The sequence below is a fragment of the Ochotona princeps genome, chromosome 28 (genome assembly GCF_030435755.1).
Source record: "Ochotona princeps isolate mOchPri1 chromosome 28, mOchPri1.hap1, whole genome shotgun sequence".
NCBI lineage: Eukaryota > Metazoa > Chordata > Mammalia > Lagomorpha > Ochotonidae > Ochotona > Ochotona princeps.
In genome coordinates, this window is record NC_080859.1 from 1,518,073 (window position 1) to 1,536,286 (window position 18,214).

Here is an 18,214-nt window from a genome sequence, read left to right on the forward strand (position 1 = left end):
TAGTTACAACTGCGTTTGGCACATGCGGCACTAGCTCCTCCGAGGCTCGTGGGAGGCCGAGGCGACTCTCAGCGCCGTGGCGAGCTCCTTTCCCCGCGTGCAGCGGGAGGGACGGGCTTGCTGTCAGCAGCCACGGTCAGCAGTGAAGGGCCTGTGCACTGCGTCACAGATAATGTAAATTCTGATCTTCTTAACCTTTGTTTTTTCTTTTTTGAGTAGTTGATATTTTGATAACAACCCTTAGTCTTGCATGGGCGCCATGTTTATTAAATTAAAGAATTAGTATTTTGAGTTCTGTACTGTTTACGGTTCTGGGGTTCAGGGATTCTTTATGGAATCACAGACATGATTTTCTGTAATAGTTTCTTTTTAGTACACATTTATTGGGGTGCAATATGAAAATTTAATATAATATGTGGTGCATTATCCAGAGAAGATAACTGATACAATAGAATGTAGTGATAATGGCTCTTTTTATTTATGTTTTCCGTAATTTTCCGTATTCATATAGTAAAATGCTACTATATGGAAACTGTGGCGTGGTCTTGTGACTATCCTTTGGTTCAACTGGAATTGTAACAGAGGGATTAAAGGCCAGTCTAACCTTTGTCTGAAACAACACAGTATTTAAGGAATTTTTCTTGTAGCCTGTTATTTCTCAGTGGCATTCAATATAGAGACCCCAGAGGTTCTCCTGTGGCTGAGTCCCTAGTACACCGAGGTCCTCCTTGAGACACAGTGGATCCGTTTATAATCTTGAGCAGTAGAGATCAAGCCTTTAACCTGTACAAATGCAGTTAATGGTTTTAATTAGGAAGACAGAAACATGAGAATTCCACAGAACTTCATCCTCACGGTATGCGTGGGGCCCGTCCCGCATCCTGGTTCGGGTACCTACTGGGTGATTCAAAGCCCGGTCATGTCGCTGAGTTCCGATGTCTTCGGTTGAAGACCGAGCGCGATGGGCAGTAGCTTGTCTGGATTTGGAGTAAGGAGAGTCTTGGAACATACTGAGGCCTTGATGCTTTTTAAAGGAATCAGTTGGACATCTGTGGCTGGCTCCGTCCCTGTGGGGCTGCTTCCTGCGTGGGTTTCCTGCGGAGGACTGCTGCCGACCCTGCGGGGTTGGGGTTGGTTTTGCCCCCACGTGAGGCAGACTTTATTGGTGACCGTGAGGACGAGACTTCTGTTCTGAAGCAGATGGGGCTCAGCAAATTTAAAGCTGTTTTATGAATGTTTCTGTTCCGTGGTGGTCTGCACCTACATTCTCACCCCTTCTTTGTTGTGCTAGGCTGGGTACAGCTTCACGGGCGTGCCGGCCAGAAGGTGTGGCAGCACGCACGCCCACCGACAGCTCACGTCCCAGACCTGGTTTTGTTTTTCTGTAAGCTACTAGAGAATGATGTAGGAGAGACTTTTGAAGTAGAATGTTTTCATGTTTTTATTATGTAGACATATCCAAGGGTAGCATTACTTAATAGTGAAGAATCGTTACCCATGGCTAACATTTTTATGTAGTTGGGGATGTGTTGTTAAAGTTGTGTGCGTTACTAGAAGTTTGAGAGAGCAAATTATGTTTTTTTTCTAAGAATGTCAGTGTGCATTAAAAAGATGGCAGTGGTTACAGTTGGATCAGGTGCAAATGCAGCTTTAAATTCCTACATGAACCGTCCTCACTGATAACTGTTCCTGCAGTGACAGGCTGACGCACTTTCGTGTTGTGCGTTGAGCACTCAAAGGGCCCGGCTGCACGGTGCTGCAGTGGTGTGCACGAAGCACCCAGGTGGGCTTCGGTTTGCTGTGTGAGATCATGGCTACTTCACTGACCTGTGAACACTGGAAAACCATTGCTCAGTGATCTGTAATCTGGGTCTGGGTTATTCCTCTAGGATGTTTGTGTATTTTGTCAGTAACACTGCACTGCTGTCATGGCGACTGTCACTTTTCTATATGAATGCCCTTCATCTGTCCCTCCACTGTTGCATGTGGTCAGTGATTTGGAAGTTTTGTATATTTATTGTATTCACAGAGTGTCATCAAATAAAATGCTGTTTCCTGGGTGTGCGTGTGTGTGATTTTACAGACAGTGTTCAGATCGGCACAAGGTGCGATGCAGAGGTTACACTGCTGGCTCACCATCCACAACAGCCTTACATTTAATTGTTAAAAGCATAATCTCTGTATAATTCTGTCCTGTGCTAAACAAAGCAATGTGAAAATGTAGTTTAAAACCCAGCAACACAGAATAATAGTTCTGTTGCATTAGACCTTTCTAAGTAGCAGGACGTGGGCTTCGCTCATCATTTTGACCACTTTAAGCTAAAACTGTAAAGATTATTTTGAAGTTAGATTAAAAACAGGAAGCTGTCTCATGGCTCAGATTTTTTTTTTTTTTTTTTTATGTGTTAGAAAGGGCTCCTGTGGTCCTGGTGTTCTGTTGATAAAATCGAACCTGTGTTCTTTCTCCTAACTTTGCCACCCATCGCCGTAGAGATACTGATTAAAGTCCAAGTCTGTAGTGTTGGGCGTTATAGCTGGCTAGCTAAAGAAGTTGTCAAAAAAATGTGATCTCAGATAATGCTCATTTTATGTGTCTTATTTTTAAAAAAAATACTTGTTATATTAAAAATATAATGGTATTTGTTTTCCCCGAGTGCTGTCTAGAAAAAGTGAATCGGGATTCTCATACCTAATTCATTTATGATGATGTTTGATTTACATCTTAAGAGGATTTCTGTTGTTTCTGTAGTCATTTGTAATAGCCTAAAGCTTTTCTGTTCATTATTATATATTCTGGAAATATTAGTGTTAACAGCTGGTTCTCTATTTATATTGACAAAAGCTGCGTTTTGCACAATTATAATAGAGTTTAAGTTTTGGGCATTTTTTTTCGTAAGATGTGCAGCTTAACATTACCACGAGTGTCATAACACCCTTTCATTGTATCTTCTTTCATTCTTAAGGAAAATGTTTAGAGGAGTTTCTTGGTTCGCATGTCTACATCCTGTGGAGGCAAAATCATAGCGGATAATTTAATCACAGTTGAGAGTGGTTTAAAATAGAAAACCATTTTCTTTAGTAGATTTTTCAAATATCATGGTATAAATTTATTTAGAGTAGAATATATTGTAGTAGAATAATATATTTGAAAATATTTGGGTTTTTAATACTTTATAGTTGAACTGCTGTATCCCAGTGGGCTAAATATTATGGAATGTGAAATATTCACACTAGAATTTGCGCATGTTTTATAAAACAGCATGCTTAGTACATCGGTGAATTTTTAACTTTTTATTTAAAGTATGAGCTAGAGGGAGAGAAAATGAACAGGCGAGAGTGCGCCTCGTTTTCTGGCTCATTCTCCAGAGACCGCGGTGGCTGGAGGTAGGCCAGCCCGAAGCTACAGGCTGGGCACTTCCCTGGCTCCCCCACGGGGGTAGTGGGGACCTCAGCAGGCCAGCCACCCCAGCTGCCTCCCGTCACACGTCCCGCAGGAAGCGGGGTCTGCAGTCGGGCTGAGGTGGATGGAGGACTGCATGTAAGTTTTATCTGAGTGCTTTATTGCCACGTGTGCATCCCTGGGATGACATCTCTGGGTACAGGCAGGAAGCCCCAGCTGAAGGTCCTGGGATGCAGGAAGGAGGCCTGGTCTGCCCAGCCCTCTGCGGACTGTGCGTGTACACTGAAGGTTGTGCTTTCAGAGAGACAAAGCCTGCACCTGTGGGATTTTCATTAGCACTGTTCACATTTTCAGATGGGAGGAGAACACGGGAGTCGCCTTATCAGAGTGCCGTGTTGTGCACTGTGTTCATCCAAATGCAGGTTTCACTGTCCAGCTCCCCACTCCTGGAAGCACACGATGGGGAGGCCGATGCTCGGACACCAGGACCCATTTACTCTTACCTTACAGGGACAGATGGCTCCTCTCCTGCCCACTGAGTTCTCAGGTTTGCACTGGGACGATTCTCACTGGTCCAATCACACCGGACAAGTAAAACTTCCTAAATCTTGAGTTGTTACAATGTCTAAGTAAGTACTAGAAACATTAGAATTCCTACTCTTGGTTTTTAGGATAATTCACGAGTATGGCAGTTGCTGTTGACATGTGTTTGGGGCTGGTGCGTGTGGCTGGGGTGGATTCTTCCCTGGTGTCTTGGAGCTTCTCCAAGTATTCTAGTTTCTTTACGCAGGAATGAGCTCCCTGGGCATACACAACCCTCAGGCTTGTTTTCTAGAGTGAAAGCAAGTTACCTACTGTGGCATTGTATCTTAATGGCCTGATAGTTTGGTTTGGAAAAAAAAAAAACTTTTTTAAGATTTATTTATTTTTATTGGAAAGTCATATATGTATAGAAAGGAGGAGAGACAGAGAGGAAGATCTTCCCTCTGTTGATTTACTCCCCAAGTAGCCTCGATGGCCAGAACTGAGCCAATTAGAAGCCAGAAGCCAGGACCTTCCTCCAGGTCCCCCACGTGGGTGCAGGATTCCAAGGCTTTGGGCCATCCTCTACTGCTTTCCCAGGCTACAAGGGCCACAAGGGCCACAAGCAGGGAGCTAGATAAGAAGCGGGGCACTGGGATATAACCTGGTACCCATATAGGATCCCGGCACATAAAAGGTGAGGACTCTAGCCACTAGGCTACCGCACCAGGCCCTATTTATTTATTTATTTGAAATGCAGAGTGCCACATTTCAGTCTGCTGGTTCACTCCCCAAATGGCTACAGTGGCTAGAGCTGGACTAGTTGGAAGCTGGGAGCCAGGAGCTTCTTGTGGGTCTCCCAAGAGACTGCAGGGGCCCAGGCATCTGGACATCGCTTGCCTTCCCAGGCCCAGTGACAAGTGCTGGATCAGAGTGCCTCGGATATGGCTGCCAGGTGGTTGGACTGTCCAGGAAGATGGCCCCTCTGGTGTCTCCCCCAGCCCTGTGGAAGGACCACCACCTCACGTCACCAATGCGTGTTCCTGTTCAGGGACAACTTATGCCAGCAAGTTTTTACCTACAATCAGGAGGTGAGTTTTCTGAGAACGGAGGGTTCTCGTTGCTTGGAGACTCACCTAACAAGATCTGTTCATTTTGTTTCTGCTAGATGAGAGCTCCTGCGTCTGCTGCCCTCACAGGGCTTTGTCCACAGGAATGATGACGCAGCGTCTGCTGTGATGGGGCAGGAGGAGACGTGCTGGCACAGGGAGCTGGTCCACTGCGTCTCCTGGTGGCATCAGGCTGGTTTGCACGGAATGAAACTTCTGAAAGCAGCTCTTCAGTGGCATCCCTGAGAGTTCTAATAATAGTAACACCTTTTACTCACTGGGTACTTGCGCACACCACAGGTGGCACCATGTGCTTTCCGTACAGCATGCCAACTTGATGGTGTCATTTCTGTGACTGGTCGTGGGGTTCCTCAGTGCACGGTGGTGGTGAAGGAGTGTGAGACAGACCCCGTGACCGCCACCGCCCTGCTTTCCCACGTCCCCTTCCGTCCACCTGCACTCCCAGGGAGCCGTGTCCATCCTCTGGGGAGATGAACAGGACACCCACAGCCAGGGAGCAATGACAGTGTGTGCCAGGATGAGTGCCCTCTCCAGGTAAGGACCCCCTCCGCAGTGGTCACTCCCTTGGTGTCACTGGCACTTTGTGTGTGTGTGTGTGCACGCACATCTGTGTGTATAGGGAACTTAAGGTGCAGCTGTTAAAATATGCTTCCTATGTGCTTTTAACAGCTGCGTGCCCTGGAGGAGAGCATTTACACTAATAATGAAATCAGGGCTTGCCATTTGTCCTACCATTGTCATATACTCCATGATGCTTTGGTGTCGGCTTTCAGATCCAGATAAATCATGACTGGGACATGTGCTTTTCCAAAGCACACAAGCTTTACTCGGCTTCTCTCTGGCAGGGAGGAGACAGTGGCGTTCTCACACCTGGGATGCTGCAGTGTGGCCACTTGGAGCCACATGGCAGGTGAAACCTCAGACCTCTGCGCGTCTGAGCTTCCCACACGCTTGCTGTGGCTGCCACCTTGGGGCGCGATGCAGGAGGGAAGGCGTGCAGTGCAGCCCCTCTGCTGTGACCTAGAGCAGGTGACTGATGTCACATCAGCTAACACAGGCAGCAGCTGGCTTATGTGGCAGCTTAGTAAGGAGCAGTTTCTACTGCATAGGGAGTCGCATGAGTCGGAGACACCCAGTGTTTAGCATTGTACCTGCCCCCAGGGAGTGCGTGGACCGTGTGTGCACACTGGCCACCACCTCTGTTGTGGCCACGGGTGCCCAGCTGCACAAACCAGGCTGCCTCTCACTTCCCCTTGGCCATTGCACCACTTTGCCCTTGGGCGTTGGCTCTAGTGGTCTCATCCTAGACTCTTGCCCATCTTGAAGCTGCTTCTGACCAGTCACCAGGCCTCCTGTCCTGTCTCTCTCCGCCCTCAGAACCTTGCATCAGGCTTTCTGACTCAAACAGACACCTGTGGGCTGCTGACCTGGCGGCGTTGGACTGTGCAGGATGTTTGCACATGTGCAGCCAGAGCTGCTGATGGCTGCATACTGTCCAACTAAGTCTGCTTCCCCATGTGGTTTCAGTTCTCATCTTTCCTCTAGCCTGTGAGGCTAAGCTAAATTGGCACTTCACATCTTGTAGACTCATCTTGTGGAAATTTCCAGGGTGAAAAGAGCAAGCTACAAGGAAGGCGGCAGTAGGACAATGATGGCCGTGGGACGGTGGCCGTGGGACGGTGCTTGCAGTTGTGAATTAGAATTCAGCCTACTCCGGGTGAGGCCTTTGAGGATTACTTTTTTCTTTGCAATCCACCCCCCCCCCCCCCTTAAAAAGAGATGTATTTATTTGCAAGATAAAGCTGGGGCTAGCCCGGTGACATCATAGGCTAATTCTTTGCCTGCCAGTGTCAGCATCCCTTATAGGCACCGGTTCATATCCTGATGTTCCACCTCTGATCCAGCGCTGTGTTTATGACCTGGGGAGCAGCAGAGGACGTGCTTGGGCCCTGGCACCCACGTGGAGACCTGGAGGAAGCTCCTGGTTCCTGGTTTCAGATCAGCTCAGCTCTGGCCTTTGTGGCCATTTGGAGAGAGAGCCAGCAGATGGCAGCAGGCCTCATTCTCTTGTCTCTCTTCTCTGTAACTCTTTCCAAGGGGGGAAAAATATATGTATATATATATATATAAATACACAGAGGGAGAGACAGGAAGAGACCTTCCTTCTGCTGGTCATTCCCCCATGGCCAGAGCTGGGCCAAGCTGAAGCCAGGGACATGAAACTCCATCCTGTTTGTGGAGAGCTGGATTGAACATGGGTGCCTGGGTCCCAGGCAACCCCCCAGCCACCTCCCTTTCTGAGGCTCATTGATGTGCAGAGGCTGCAGGTGGACACGGGCCTGCCCCCTGGCCGGCTGGCCGTCTTCTGCTTTGTCTTCAAGAGGCTGTCTTTCAGTGAATGTTTCTCCCTTACACGAGTAGTGCTTAGGAGGTTTATTTTTTTTTTGTTTTGACGCTTTACAATTCTATTACTGTTTTTCTCAGGAAGAAATACACTCACTCAGATGTTACGGATAACCTTGGGTGGAGCTACATATATGTTGCTAGCAGGGTAGCTGGGAACTCCAGAACATCTGTATCAAATTCTCCTTGTCCTACTGAAGCTGTAAGACTCAGGCTTGAGAGTGATTTTTGCCAACTTTGTTTAATTCAGATTGGGGGAAGGGGGAACACATTGAAAATACATGTACACGGCAAGCTAGTCAATGCTAGACAAACAATGTATTAGTTTACAATGTAATAGGAAAACCACAAACGTGAAGGCTCAAGCCGAGTCCATCAGCTGCAAATGCACTTTACCGTTTGGCTCAAGTGGTGCCGTGTGCCTGCAGAGCACCTCACAACCCCCCCGGCCTTGGCGGGAGTTTCACCACAGTCTCAGGAGAAATCCCAGTCGTCCCTTGAAGCCCTGGGGCCCTCGGGCCCCAGTGCAGGCTGGGTTTCCAGTGGCCACGCGTTATTGCACAGAGAGGTCTGTTCTCAGACTCGTAAGGCTATGCAGGTGAGATCAGCCCTTGATAGTGGTCTAGTGCCAACATGGGACAGAAGCATGTAAGACTACGGCCACTACTAGTTATCACACTAACAAAAGCTTCACATTCCACACAAAGACCAGCATCCGCTGGGCCACTGGGCAGGCTTCACCTTTCACAGAAGTCTGATTATGTAATCCAGACCTAGGAGAAAAGATTTCACACCAGCCTTTTCTTCACATAAGGTTTGTGTAGCATTGTCTTAGGAGTAGCCATGAAGGCAGAAATGTTTAACTCTTCTTTGCCAAAACATCTGTTTTGACGCCTGTCCAGTTTCAAAAAAAAATACAAAAAACCCATACATACACTTGTTGTTATTGCACATCTTTCTCACAGATTTGTGTATGTATAATATACATATCTTTTAAAAATATGCTACATGTTAGAGACTATGGCACTTTACAGAATACGTGTTTAACAAAGATCATGACGCCACAGATGTTTGGAAATGACAAAATCCCTTACCCAACAAGGGTAACATTGTTGAGTTAGCACACAGGTTTGAAGAACCCACAGAGCCGCAGGTACACGCGGCTGCCTGTGGGCTTGCGGAGGGGGCCGGCCCAGAACCGTCCTGAGCCTCCGTGCCTGCAAGATCGGCCTTTACTGCAGGTGGCAGGAAAGGGCTTCTCATGGAAAAACAGGTGTGGGGAGGATGGTTCTCAAATTGCTGTGCTTCTAGCAATCCAGACGCGCCTGGCAGACAGCCTGAAGGCTTCAGACAACCAGCACCGGCCCCTCAGTCCGTCGGGCAGCCGTCAGATCTGTGCTCCACTGTAGGTCAGCATCCAGGCGGATCTCGGGGGTTGGAGCTCTGTATGTGTGCGGCTTCAGACCAGCAGCTGGGAAGCAGCAGCTGTCTGTCCCTGCCGGGGTAGGAGGGGCTGTTTTCATTGGTGACGCAGGTAAGGGCAGGCTTCCTCAGGGGGCATGGGAGGGAACCAAGATGGCAGAACTAGTGTGAGAAATGGACTCTAAGAACCTTCTGAGAAGGAAGAATGATTCCATCAGCATCTGCATGAAGGGAACTGCTTTCAATGAGCGCAGCTGTGCCTGCACAGGGGAAGGTGCCTGGCTGCCCTGCTCCTGCACCCACCTACCTGTGGAGGGCTTACCCCCGGGGCCTCAGTGTTGCTGGCTTTTGAGAAGACCAAGTCCTCAAGGCCTGGCTCATCTCTGCCCACCTTCTCACCCCTCTGCCTTTCGGCCAGCAGAGGAAGGGGCAGCAGTTGGGCCTGTCCAGCTGCCCTGCTGGGTCTCTACGGAAAGCAGGGACTGTCGTGCACCAAGGCCCAGGTCTGGCTTCCTAGAGCTTAAACAGAATGGCTCGTGGTCAGTGTGGGCCAAGCTGTAAAAGCCTCATGAGTGTTGTGTGCCTGGCCCATGGAAGGTGTTCAGTAATTCCTGGTTCGATTTCAAAGCCAAGATCCCAGGTGAGCACATTCATCAACCCGGGAGTTGTCCTACCCCTGGGAAGGGTGGTGGGCCTGGTGCAGGCTGGAGCTGCCCGAGGGCTTGCCTGCTGACACACATTGCTGGCAGCGTCAGTGTGGTTTCTGGCCCCCCCAGTCACTCTGAACACCCCTCATCTATCCCGTTACGAAGCCACCTGCAACACCTGCTCTGAGCTTGGTCTGGGCCTTTGCCTCTGAGTCTCTCTGGGAAAGGAGGTCTTGAGGGCAGCTAGGGAAGGTTACAGGGTCGGCTTGGAGAGCCTGTGGCCTCAGTAGGAGCCACGGAACTCCCTGACTGCTGCCAGGGATGGGGCCTCCCCACCCACTCCTCCCACAGAGCACTGGAGCAGCACCATCCTCCGGCTTGCAGAGGCTGTCCCTAGGCTGGGGGAACGGGGAGATGTTTCCTTGGCAGGCAGAACACAACCCGGAACCCAGAAAAACGTGCCTTCTGATGTGAGAGGAGGGTGGGCCAGTGCTGGCCTGGACGCTGGGAGGAGGAGGTTTCCTTCATCAGTGAGACTGACACCTTCCTTCCCATGCGAAACCACAGGTGCTTAGTCCTTCTTCCGTGAAACGGACAGCGCGAGGGCTGAGTTGATCCAGCGAGCACCGGTGAGTGCCGTGAGCGTGCACACGTCCCATGCCAGTGAGCATGCCGTCTTCCCTTCAGACTCCGAGACGCCCTCACAGAACTTTGCAGGAAGAAACCAACCACACACTGCACCCTGGGGTAGAGGGGCCCCCGAATGGGAGCAGCCCCGACAGGCTCCCATCCCAGCCCCTGTCCTCCGCCGCGTGGCCCTCGTGTCCAGTGTCCTTGCAGCTGTGGCAGGTACAGACTGGCTCTCCGCTAGGTGCCAAGGTTCCAGAAAAGCGTGAGTGCCCCACGCCCGCCGGCCTACAGCAGGCAGATGAGGTTCTTGCCCTCCTCAATCTCCTCCTGCACCTTGTCGCTGGAGGTGGCGATCTCTGCCTGCGCCGAGAAGACGGCGCACACGAAGGTCAGCACGGTGCCGCCGATGGCCGTGTAGAAGGCCCAGCCCAGGGAGCAGTCCCCGGGTTTGTAGGCAGACGCGTAAGGTCCGCAGTAGTCTATGGCTTTCTGGCAGCCCCAGCCAGCGGGGTAGAGGATCAAGCCGAGGATCAGGAAGAGGCCTGCGGGGCAGAAGAGACAGCAGGTGAGACCCCACGCTCGGCAGCCAGCCGCACCCAAACACCCGCAGAGCGGGATGGGCTCTGCCCGCCCTGGCCCAGCAGCTGTTCTGATGGTGGCCCTGCTCTCCTGCAGTGAGCATGAAATTAGGCCACCGGAGGGTGGCCCCTGCAGGAGGGCCGATCTTAGCCCATCAGCACTTTATGCCCGGGAGCCTGTGGTGTGCTGGGGGCAGAGAAGTGTCTCTCCATATTGTGTTTAGAAAGAACTTGCAAACTAAATTTATTTTTATTGGAAAGATGTATATAGAGGAGGAGAGACAGAGAAAGATATACTCCCTAAATGGCTGCAATGGTCAGAGCTGCGCCGATCCGAAGCCAGGAACCTCCTCCAGGTCTCCCACGCGGTGCAGGGTCCCAAGGCTTTGGGCCGTCCTCAGCTGCTTTCCCAGGCCACAAGCAGGGAGCTGGATGGGATGCGGAGCTGGCAGGATGAGAACTGGTGCCCATATGGGATCCCAGCATGTGCAAGGTGAGCACTTTAGTCACTAGGCTAGCTCACTGGGCCCTCTGGAAGGTTTTAAAGTGAACCTGCCTTGAGCACACCCTAAGGAGTGCTGCCCTGTCACTTGAAACACCCATGTTTCATTTCCTCATGGCTTCGCTGCTCCGGGTGTCCTTGCAGTGTGGTGCGCGTGGGCTCCCCGCTGTGCCTGACACACAGAGGCGCATTCTGTGCACTGTCAAATGCCAGCTATGTGCCAGCCTGGTGCACCTGGCCCCTGGGGGTGGCCCCACCCAGCCAGACCTGGGAGGAGGCTGCTGTGGCTTGGCCCAGACAAGGCCCTGAGAGAAGCATGGCTTTCTTCTAGCTGGCAGGAGGACACTCTTTCCTGCAAATGACACTTGCGTAATCCACAGGGCCTGATCAAAGCCAGAAACTCCGTTTTCCTGCATGTACTGGGACGGTCCTCCTTGTCTCATGACAACCTACTGAGCTCTTTGTCTCAGCTTTCACGGACATTGTCTGGGCTCAGCACCTCTTAACACCCAGGCCCTCTACAGCAGTCTTCCCTTCCACTTTGTGGAGCACACAACAGAAACTTGGGGTGTACAAGGTGAGGAGAAGGCTTTGGGCATCGTCTCAGGCAAGTGCTTAGCATACATCTGAGGAACATTCTGGAGAGTGCCCTATCGCTGAGGGAGTAAAACCTCACCAAGACAGACAGCTGGGAGAGGAGAGTTAGTGGCACAGCTCTCTAAGCACCCATGTGGCCTGGGAACCTGCCTGCACCCTCCGAGCCCCTAACACAGCCCGTGTGTGAGTGGAGGGCCTCCAGCTAGGAAAGCAGTATCTGAAGTGGGGTTTGTCCTTTCCCCGGACACTCATGTTCGCATCACAGGCCCGCCCTCCAGCCGTGACAGGAGACCGTCCTTCTAGCTGCAAGGATGCCTGTTCCCACGGCCCAGCCGGATGCTGGTCATCCCTCAGCCTGCAGCTCTGCTTTCTGTGGTGAGGTCAGAACCTGGCACACACTGAGTGGCAGTGCCACCTGCTTCATAGTGACGTACTGAGCCACAGTGCCCATGAGTGCAGTAGAGAGCAGCTGGCACTGCCAGTCACCAGGAGCAAAATGCACAGCACTGAGTGGCCAAGTTGGACACTCCAGGAGCCAGCCCCTCCCCTCTCCGCATCACAGCCCTGTGAGCTATGGTGCTGCGGACAGTCCCTGGGGAGTGTGGCAGGAAGTGAGCCCAGGACTGCACCTTGAACCTGTGCTACCCGACCAGATGGGGCCCAGCAATGGGACAGAACCCACCCGTGGTGGGACAATCTGCATTTACTGCTGGTGCCCTCACACGTGCCAAGTGTGCACTTGTGAGCTGTGCAGGGCTCAGTGACTGCCATGCACGCCCAGGCTCCACCTCTGGACCCCCTTCCTGGCTGCATGCCTGCTGTATACCCACCTGGGTCTGGGCATCTGACGCTGCATCAGGCTGTTGTCTCATGCCCACTGTCCATCCCATCGACCTGGGCCTGGGGATCAGACCTGTGTCAGGCTGCCTGAGTTTTGAACTCCAGGTCTGCATAGCCAGCAGCCTGCTTGACCTGCACTTGGATGAATACAGAAGTATCTGGAAGTCATGCATTTCCATTTCCCACTTTCAGCCTGTTCTTCACTCTGCTGACCTCATCTCAGCGTGTGGGAGTTCGATTCTGACACCATTTGACCCATGTCTCTGATCTCAAGGACTCCATGAGAGGCTGATGGTGCAGTGTGCATACTGGATGACAAGCAGGTTGGAGCTGGTGGACAGAGGCCTCCTTCCACATCCCCCTGAGAGGCGGCTGGCCAGTAGCTGCCCCTGGCTGAGGCCCCGCACACGTTCCCCAGCCCTATTGTCTAGCTTTGCCTGTAGCATGGACAGTGTTGGAACACACCCCAGCAAAGCCGACTTGTCCAGACCACCTTTTCCCACCAGTTTGATGAGGGGTTTTACCTCGCCCTCCTGCCCAGCAGGTGCTTATTACACTGCGCGTGCAACTGGGAGAGCTTCAAGAATGCTTCCTCCAGAAACTTCATGATAGAAAGCACACTATATGACACACAGCAGTGTTCTTGAACCGCAATCAAAACCTACCAGTTGATTCTGGAAACACCAGGCTCAGGGCTATGAATTTCCCGTGGGGTCTCTGGGTGCTCACCATTAACCCAGTGGGCACTGTTGGCTCCACCTTCCCTGAGGTTGGCTGCAAGAGCTTGGCACACACAGGCCGCACTGGGAAAGCAGTGCTGGGGACACACAGGGCTACCTGGCTAATTCTCACAAGACCCCCACGCTGGGAATGGCTGCGTTGCCTTACTTTGCCAACTTTCAGATCTGCCTGGAGATGAGGGGTGGGGAGGCACAAGCCACCTTGGAGGAGCCCGGCAGCTCAGGTCCAGGCGTCCGTGGTGAGTTCTTGAAGGCGTGCTGCCCTGCTCTTGCGGTGACTTGGAGCCACGCTGCGGGTCCCTAATGTCACAGCAGCACAGACTGGCTGGTGACCATGTGAGCCTGCAATTAAGCGGTTGCCATGGCAAACCACTTTTCCCCTTGCTTGCTTTCACATCTGTAGCTGTATCTGGCTCTTCAGGGACCCTGCAGTGTCTTTAAAAATAACTGGCAGGGTCCAGATGAGCACAAACACCTGCTGGGAGCGCTTGCTCCGGGTGGAATTGTGCAGTCTGGGTTTCCCCGGGTTGCAGTGTGTGAAATGCCGAGGCCCAGAAGGCGCAGACCTGAGGCTGCAGCCCTTCACACTGGCAGGCTTCCAGCGACAGCACCCTGAACAGCAGTGTGGTGCCTCCTCACGACTGAGCAGTTAAGGGGGTTGCGAACCCTGTCCAGCAGAGCTGCTCGTGCTTCCTGCCCAGACAGGTAGAAATTGAGAGTCCCCCAGGGGTGCCTGCGTCTCCCCGAGGGGAAAGCCTGTCCGGGTGGGGGTTCTCTGACATGAGGCAGTCCAAAGGTGTACTCCCATGCCTGGGAAGCCAGTGGTCCCAGGGCCTGTGGGAGGCTGACTCTGCCCCACTCACCTGTGTCGGGCAACTGTGCATGGCTCCTGACCTGGCAGTAAGCGTGGAAGAACGGAGGAGCCAGGCCCCCGTGGCAGAGGGGGCTCCTCATCCGGATGCCCTGAGCTGTTTGCACCATGGGAGGATGTGCTATGAGAAAAGCAGCCCCCACACACTCGGACTGCAGAGCAGGGCAGCCCTCGCCCCAACGCGCCTGCTCTCCAGGCCCTCCCCACAGATGACTTCTCCCTCCCTCACAGCCAGGAAAGCTGAGCTGGCCCACCAGGCTCCTGGCCACTGGGGACACAGCCCTGTTCCACTGAGACCCTCACAGGCAGGAGAGGGCGAGGGGGCCACCCAGAAGGGGCTTGAGCACAGGCCGACCCTAACGGCCCACCCCAGGCCCAGCCCGCGCCAGTGAGCCAAGCCCTGGCTTCTGTCCCAAACCCCAGGCACTGGGGACCCAGACTTCTTAGAGACCTACGGGCGTCTCCAAAAACAAACCGCTGGATTCTGTCATGGAAAAGCTCCATCCCTGCAGGCTGCAGTCCAGATTACTTCCTGGTCACAACCTCCGGAAGACAGCTGGCTGAGCACAGCCCCGCGGGACATGATCCTACATACGCCTCTGCCATGCTCTTGCCCGGAGGCCCACGAGGGTGGCTGCACCAACCAGGCACCAGCCTCCTGAAGGCAGCGAGAGGGCTGCGTGTGCGCTGGTCCCATAGCTACCTTCTCTAACACAGGCCCAAGGGTGCCCTCCCTCAGCCACATCAGAGCCACGGCACCAGTCCGCACGCTGAGGCGCTAGATCTGTCCAGAACAGCACAGAGTGCTGGGCCCACCTGTGGAGACACCCCTGCTACCGGACAGGCACCAACACGGGGCACACGAAACTCCCCTCTCCCCTGGCTCCCTGTGGCCGTGGGCACGGCCCAGGACGCACGAGGCTCCCCCCACCCAGGCTCCCTGTGGCTGTGGGCACAGCACTGCCTGACCCAGCCTTGTGCATGGCCTCTGGCTGCACTCATCTCACAGAGGAGGAAGCCAAGGTCAGGCTCGAGCCCTGGCTACAGCCAACAGTGAGTGCCAAATACCGTGGACACCTGTGCCCACGGCCGGGAGGCAGCGGTCCAGCATTCACAGCCAGACCTGGCCACCAAGGCAGGTTCTGCACCCAGTTAACTTTACCGTCATTTTGTCTGTCCCCAGACTCGGGAAGTCATGTGGAAGCAGGAAATCCTTTCACACCTGACTTACCAAGCTGCAATGCCCAGATGCTGATGGTGTGTTTCTTCATGGACCATGCGTGCTGGACAGGCCCCTGGCCTGTGTGTACTGTGACACCAGGCGCAGCCCAGGAATGCACTAACAGCAGCTGCTGAGCCCTCAGCGTCCCTCCAATCCTGTCTCAGAAATGCCATGCTGTGTAAGTACACACAGGGCCTGTTTGTCCAAAGAAGCCTCCTGCGGCTCTGACGAGAGCCGTCTCTGTCTCCATCTGGCCCAGAGGTGAAGGGGCACAAAGGGCGGGGCCGGAGCCCAGAGCTGCAGCGAGTCCTCGCCACGGCTCTGTGGGCGGTGCAGCCACGCACAGGGGCCTGATCGCTGGGTGTGGACTTGCCCTCACCATGAAACGCTGGCCACCCTGACTGCACACCCCTCACAGCTGCTCCCTTTGGCCCTGGTCCCCGAGAGCAGCCTGTACAGCATTCCCACCTCTTGCCAGCTGAAAGCATTGGTTACCCCAGTTTCTGAGCGTGGGGGTGAAGCTGAAATGTCTGAGAAAGCCCAGACTGATGCCCTGCGGGTCTGCCCTTTCCTGTGCTCAACCTTCCTCCTTCTTCAGCCTTCCCAGGGCTTAAGCAGAGCAGAGTAAGCTTTAAATCACACACGTGAGCGACCGTTCCCTGACAGACACCATGATGTGAAGTGGCCAAGGACCACACCACAAGCTCTGCTGGGTACACTTGTGTCCCTGGGGACTGAGAACTACCTGCAAGTGACAGACAGCCCCTGCCTCCGTCAGACATGGGACTGCAGCCTGGAGCCGCTGGGTGTGGGGTCATGGCCTGGGGCTGCTGGCTGGAGAGGGTGGTCACAGCCTGGACCCGTGGGGTGTCCCAGCCTGGGGCTGCTGGATGGGGAGGGTGGTCACAGCCTGGACCCGTGGGGTGTCCCAGCCTGGAGCTCCTGGGCAGGCTCAGTGTTGAGGCTCCAGTGCATGCAGCTACAGGGCGTGCTGAGGGATGGCCCACCGTGCCCTGCATTGAAACTACAGAAACATCAGTGTCTCTCCTGCTACACTGGGGACCAATGCATCTCCTGATGAAAACAAGGGCTGTTCAGAAAAAAGCAAAGCATGGGCCCTGTTTGTGACAGGGTGGGTTACTTTGCCTGTGGCACCAACATCCCATATCAGCATGGTCTGACTCCCCGCTGTGACTTGGGAAAGCATTGGAAGATGGCCCAAGAGCTTGGGACCCTGCACCCACATGGAAGACCTGGAAGAGGCTCCTGGTTCCTGGCTTTGGATCAGCCCAGCTCTAGCTATTGCAGCCACTTGGGGAGTGAACCAGCAGATAGAAAATCTGTCTCCTTCCCTCTCTCTAAAAATCTGCCTGTTAAATAAAAATAAAGCCAAGCCAGGTCCACTCCTGCACCAAGCTGTGTCTGTCTGGCCTTCATACTCTCTACACCCTGCTGGTGCCAGGCAGCAGGGGGCGACTTCCTGTCTCACAGCCACCTCAGCTGCCACGCTATAACCCCTCTTCAACAAGCCCATCAGTGACAAGTACCCAGGGCACACAAGGATCTGCCTGCCTTTTCTGAGACCGTTCCACCAAGATCCTGAGACGGCGTGAGCCAGCGCAACACTGGACACAGAACTGCTCTGGGCTGCCCAAGGCCCGGGAGAGAGGGCGACCAGCAGGCTGCTCCTGGCCCTGCCCCCAAGCACCGACACGTCCTGGACAGTCCTACCTGCAATGCCCTGCAGCAGACCACACACGTTGAAGATGCTCTTCCTCATGACGCTCTGCACACACATGGAGAAGACGGACACCAGGGCCACCGTGCACAGCACCAGGATGCCCGCAGCCAGGAAGATGGCTGTGGCCTGCCAGAAGCCGCTGGCAATCTCGCCAAAGCTCTCCGCGTAGGGGCCACAAAGCACGTCCCGCGGCACCTGCTGCATGCCCGGGTTGCGGATGCAGCGTGCGTACAGGCCCAGTGTGGGAGGAGGGCGCTCAGGCCCGCCAGGGGCAGCCGGCTCGCTGCTGCGGGTCCGCGCCTTCCCGACCAGCCAGTCTGCGCTCATGAAGGCGACTAGCTCGGCGAACGCCACGACAATGCTCAGGAGTGTCCAGAGCATGGAGCGGCAAGTCACAATGACCACACGACACATGGCGGCCTGCCGGGCGAGGCTCAGGCGTCCAGGGCACGGGCGCAGCTCCCAGGGGACGGCATGCACGGGCCTCACCTGTGGGAGAGACAAGGGGGTGAGCAGTTTGGCTTGTGGATTCCCATCAGGTGACGCCACCCCACGCTGCACGCTAGCTCAGTGTCAGGCAAGCTCCTCAGCTAACTCAACTGCCCAAGAAGCGAGCCTCACAGCAATCTCCAGCAACATCCAAACGGTTGCACACCAGCAACATCCAAATGGAGCAAAGGCAACACGAGTTCAGGACTGGCGCCCCCGGGGAGGTTATTGGGCAAGGTCACTGATGACGCCAGCGTGGCAGGTGACAGCAGGGCGACCCCGCAGCAGGAATGCAGCCCCCTGAATGCTGCCTTTCAGCACTGTGCCCCAAAGGGGCACTGCCCCCGCCCCCACGCCCTCGTTGTGCTCCCGTCCCTGGCTCCACCTCTCACATGGGTGCTGGCTGGGTGCAGCCCCAGTTTCCACCAGCGCACACTCCAAGCCTGCTGTTTGCTCACTGCCTCGCCCAGCAGCCGAGCC

The 18,214-nt window shown here is 53.9% G+C and overlaps 1 protein-coding gene across 1 annotated transcript; it reads right to left on the reverse strand.

The window, feature by feature from the left end:
* Positions 1-10,253: 10,253 nt before the first annotated feature.
* Positions 10,254-17,734, reverse strand: LHFPL2 (LHFPL tetraspan subfamily member 2). The gene is made up of 2 exons (XM_004586241.2): positions 17,236-17,734; positions 10,254-10,696 (listed from the first exon to the last, which is right to left on the reverse strand). The coding sequence occupies exons 1-2, from the start codon at positions 17,657-17,659 to the stop codon at positions 10,440-10,442; spliced, it is 681 nt and encodes a 226-aa protein (XP_004586298.2). The 5' UTR covers positions 17,660-17,734; the 3' UTR covers positions 10,254-10,439.
* Between the last annotated feature and the right edge of the window lie 480 nt (positions 17,735-18,214).

Bases quoted from the DNA above. Each gene is read 5' to 3' on its own strand.
- LHFPL2 (XM_004586241.2), bottom strand. From the start codon at position 17,659: ATGTGTCGTGTGGTCATTGTGACTTGCCGCTCCATGCTCTGGACACTC. The intron at 10,697-17,235 runs GTAGGACTGTCC...TCTGCCCCGCAG, and splicing joins TCTGCTGCAGGGCATTGCAG to GCCTCTTCCTGATCCTCGGC.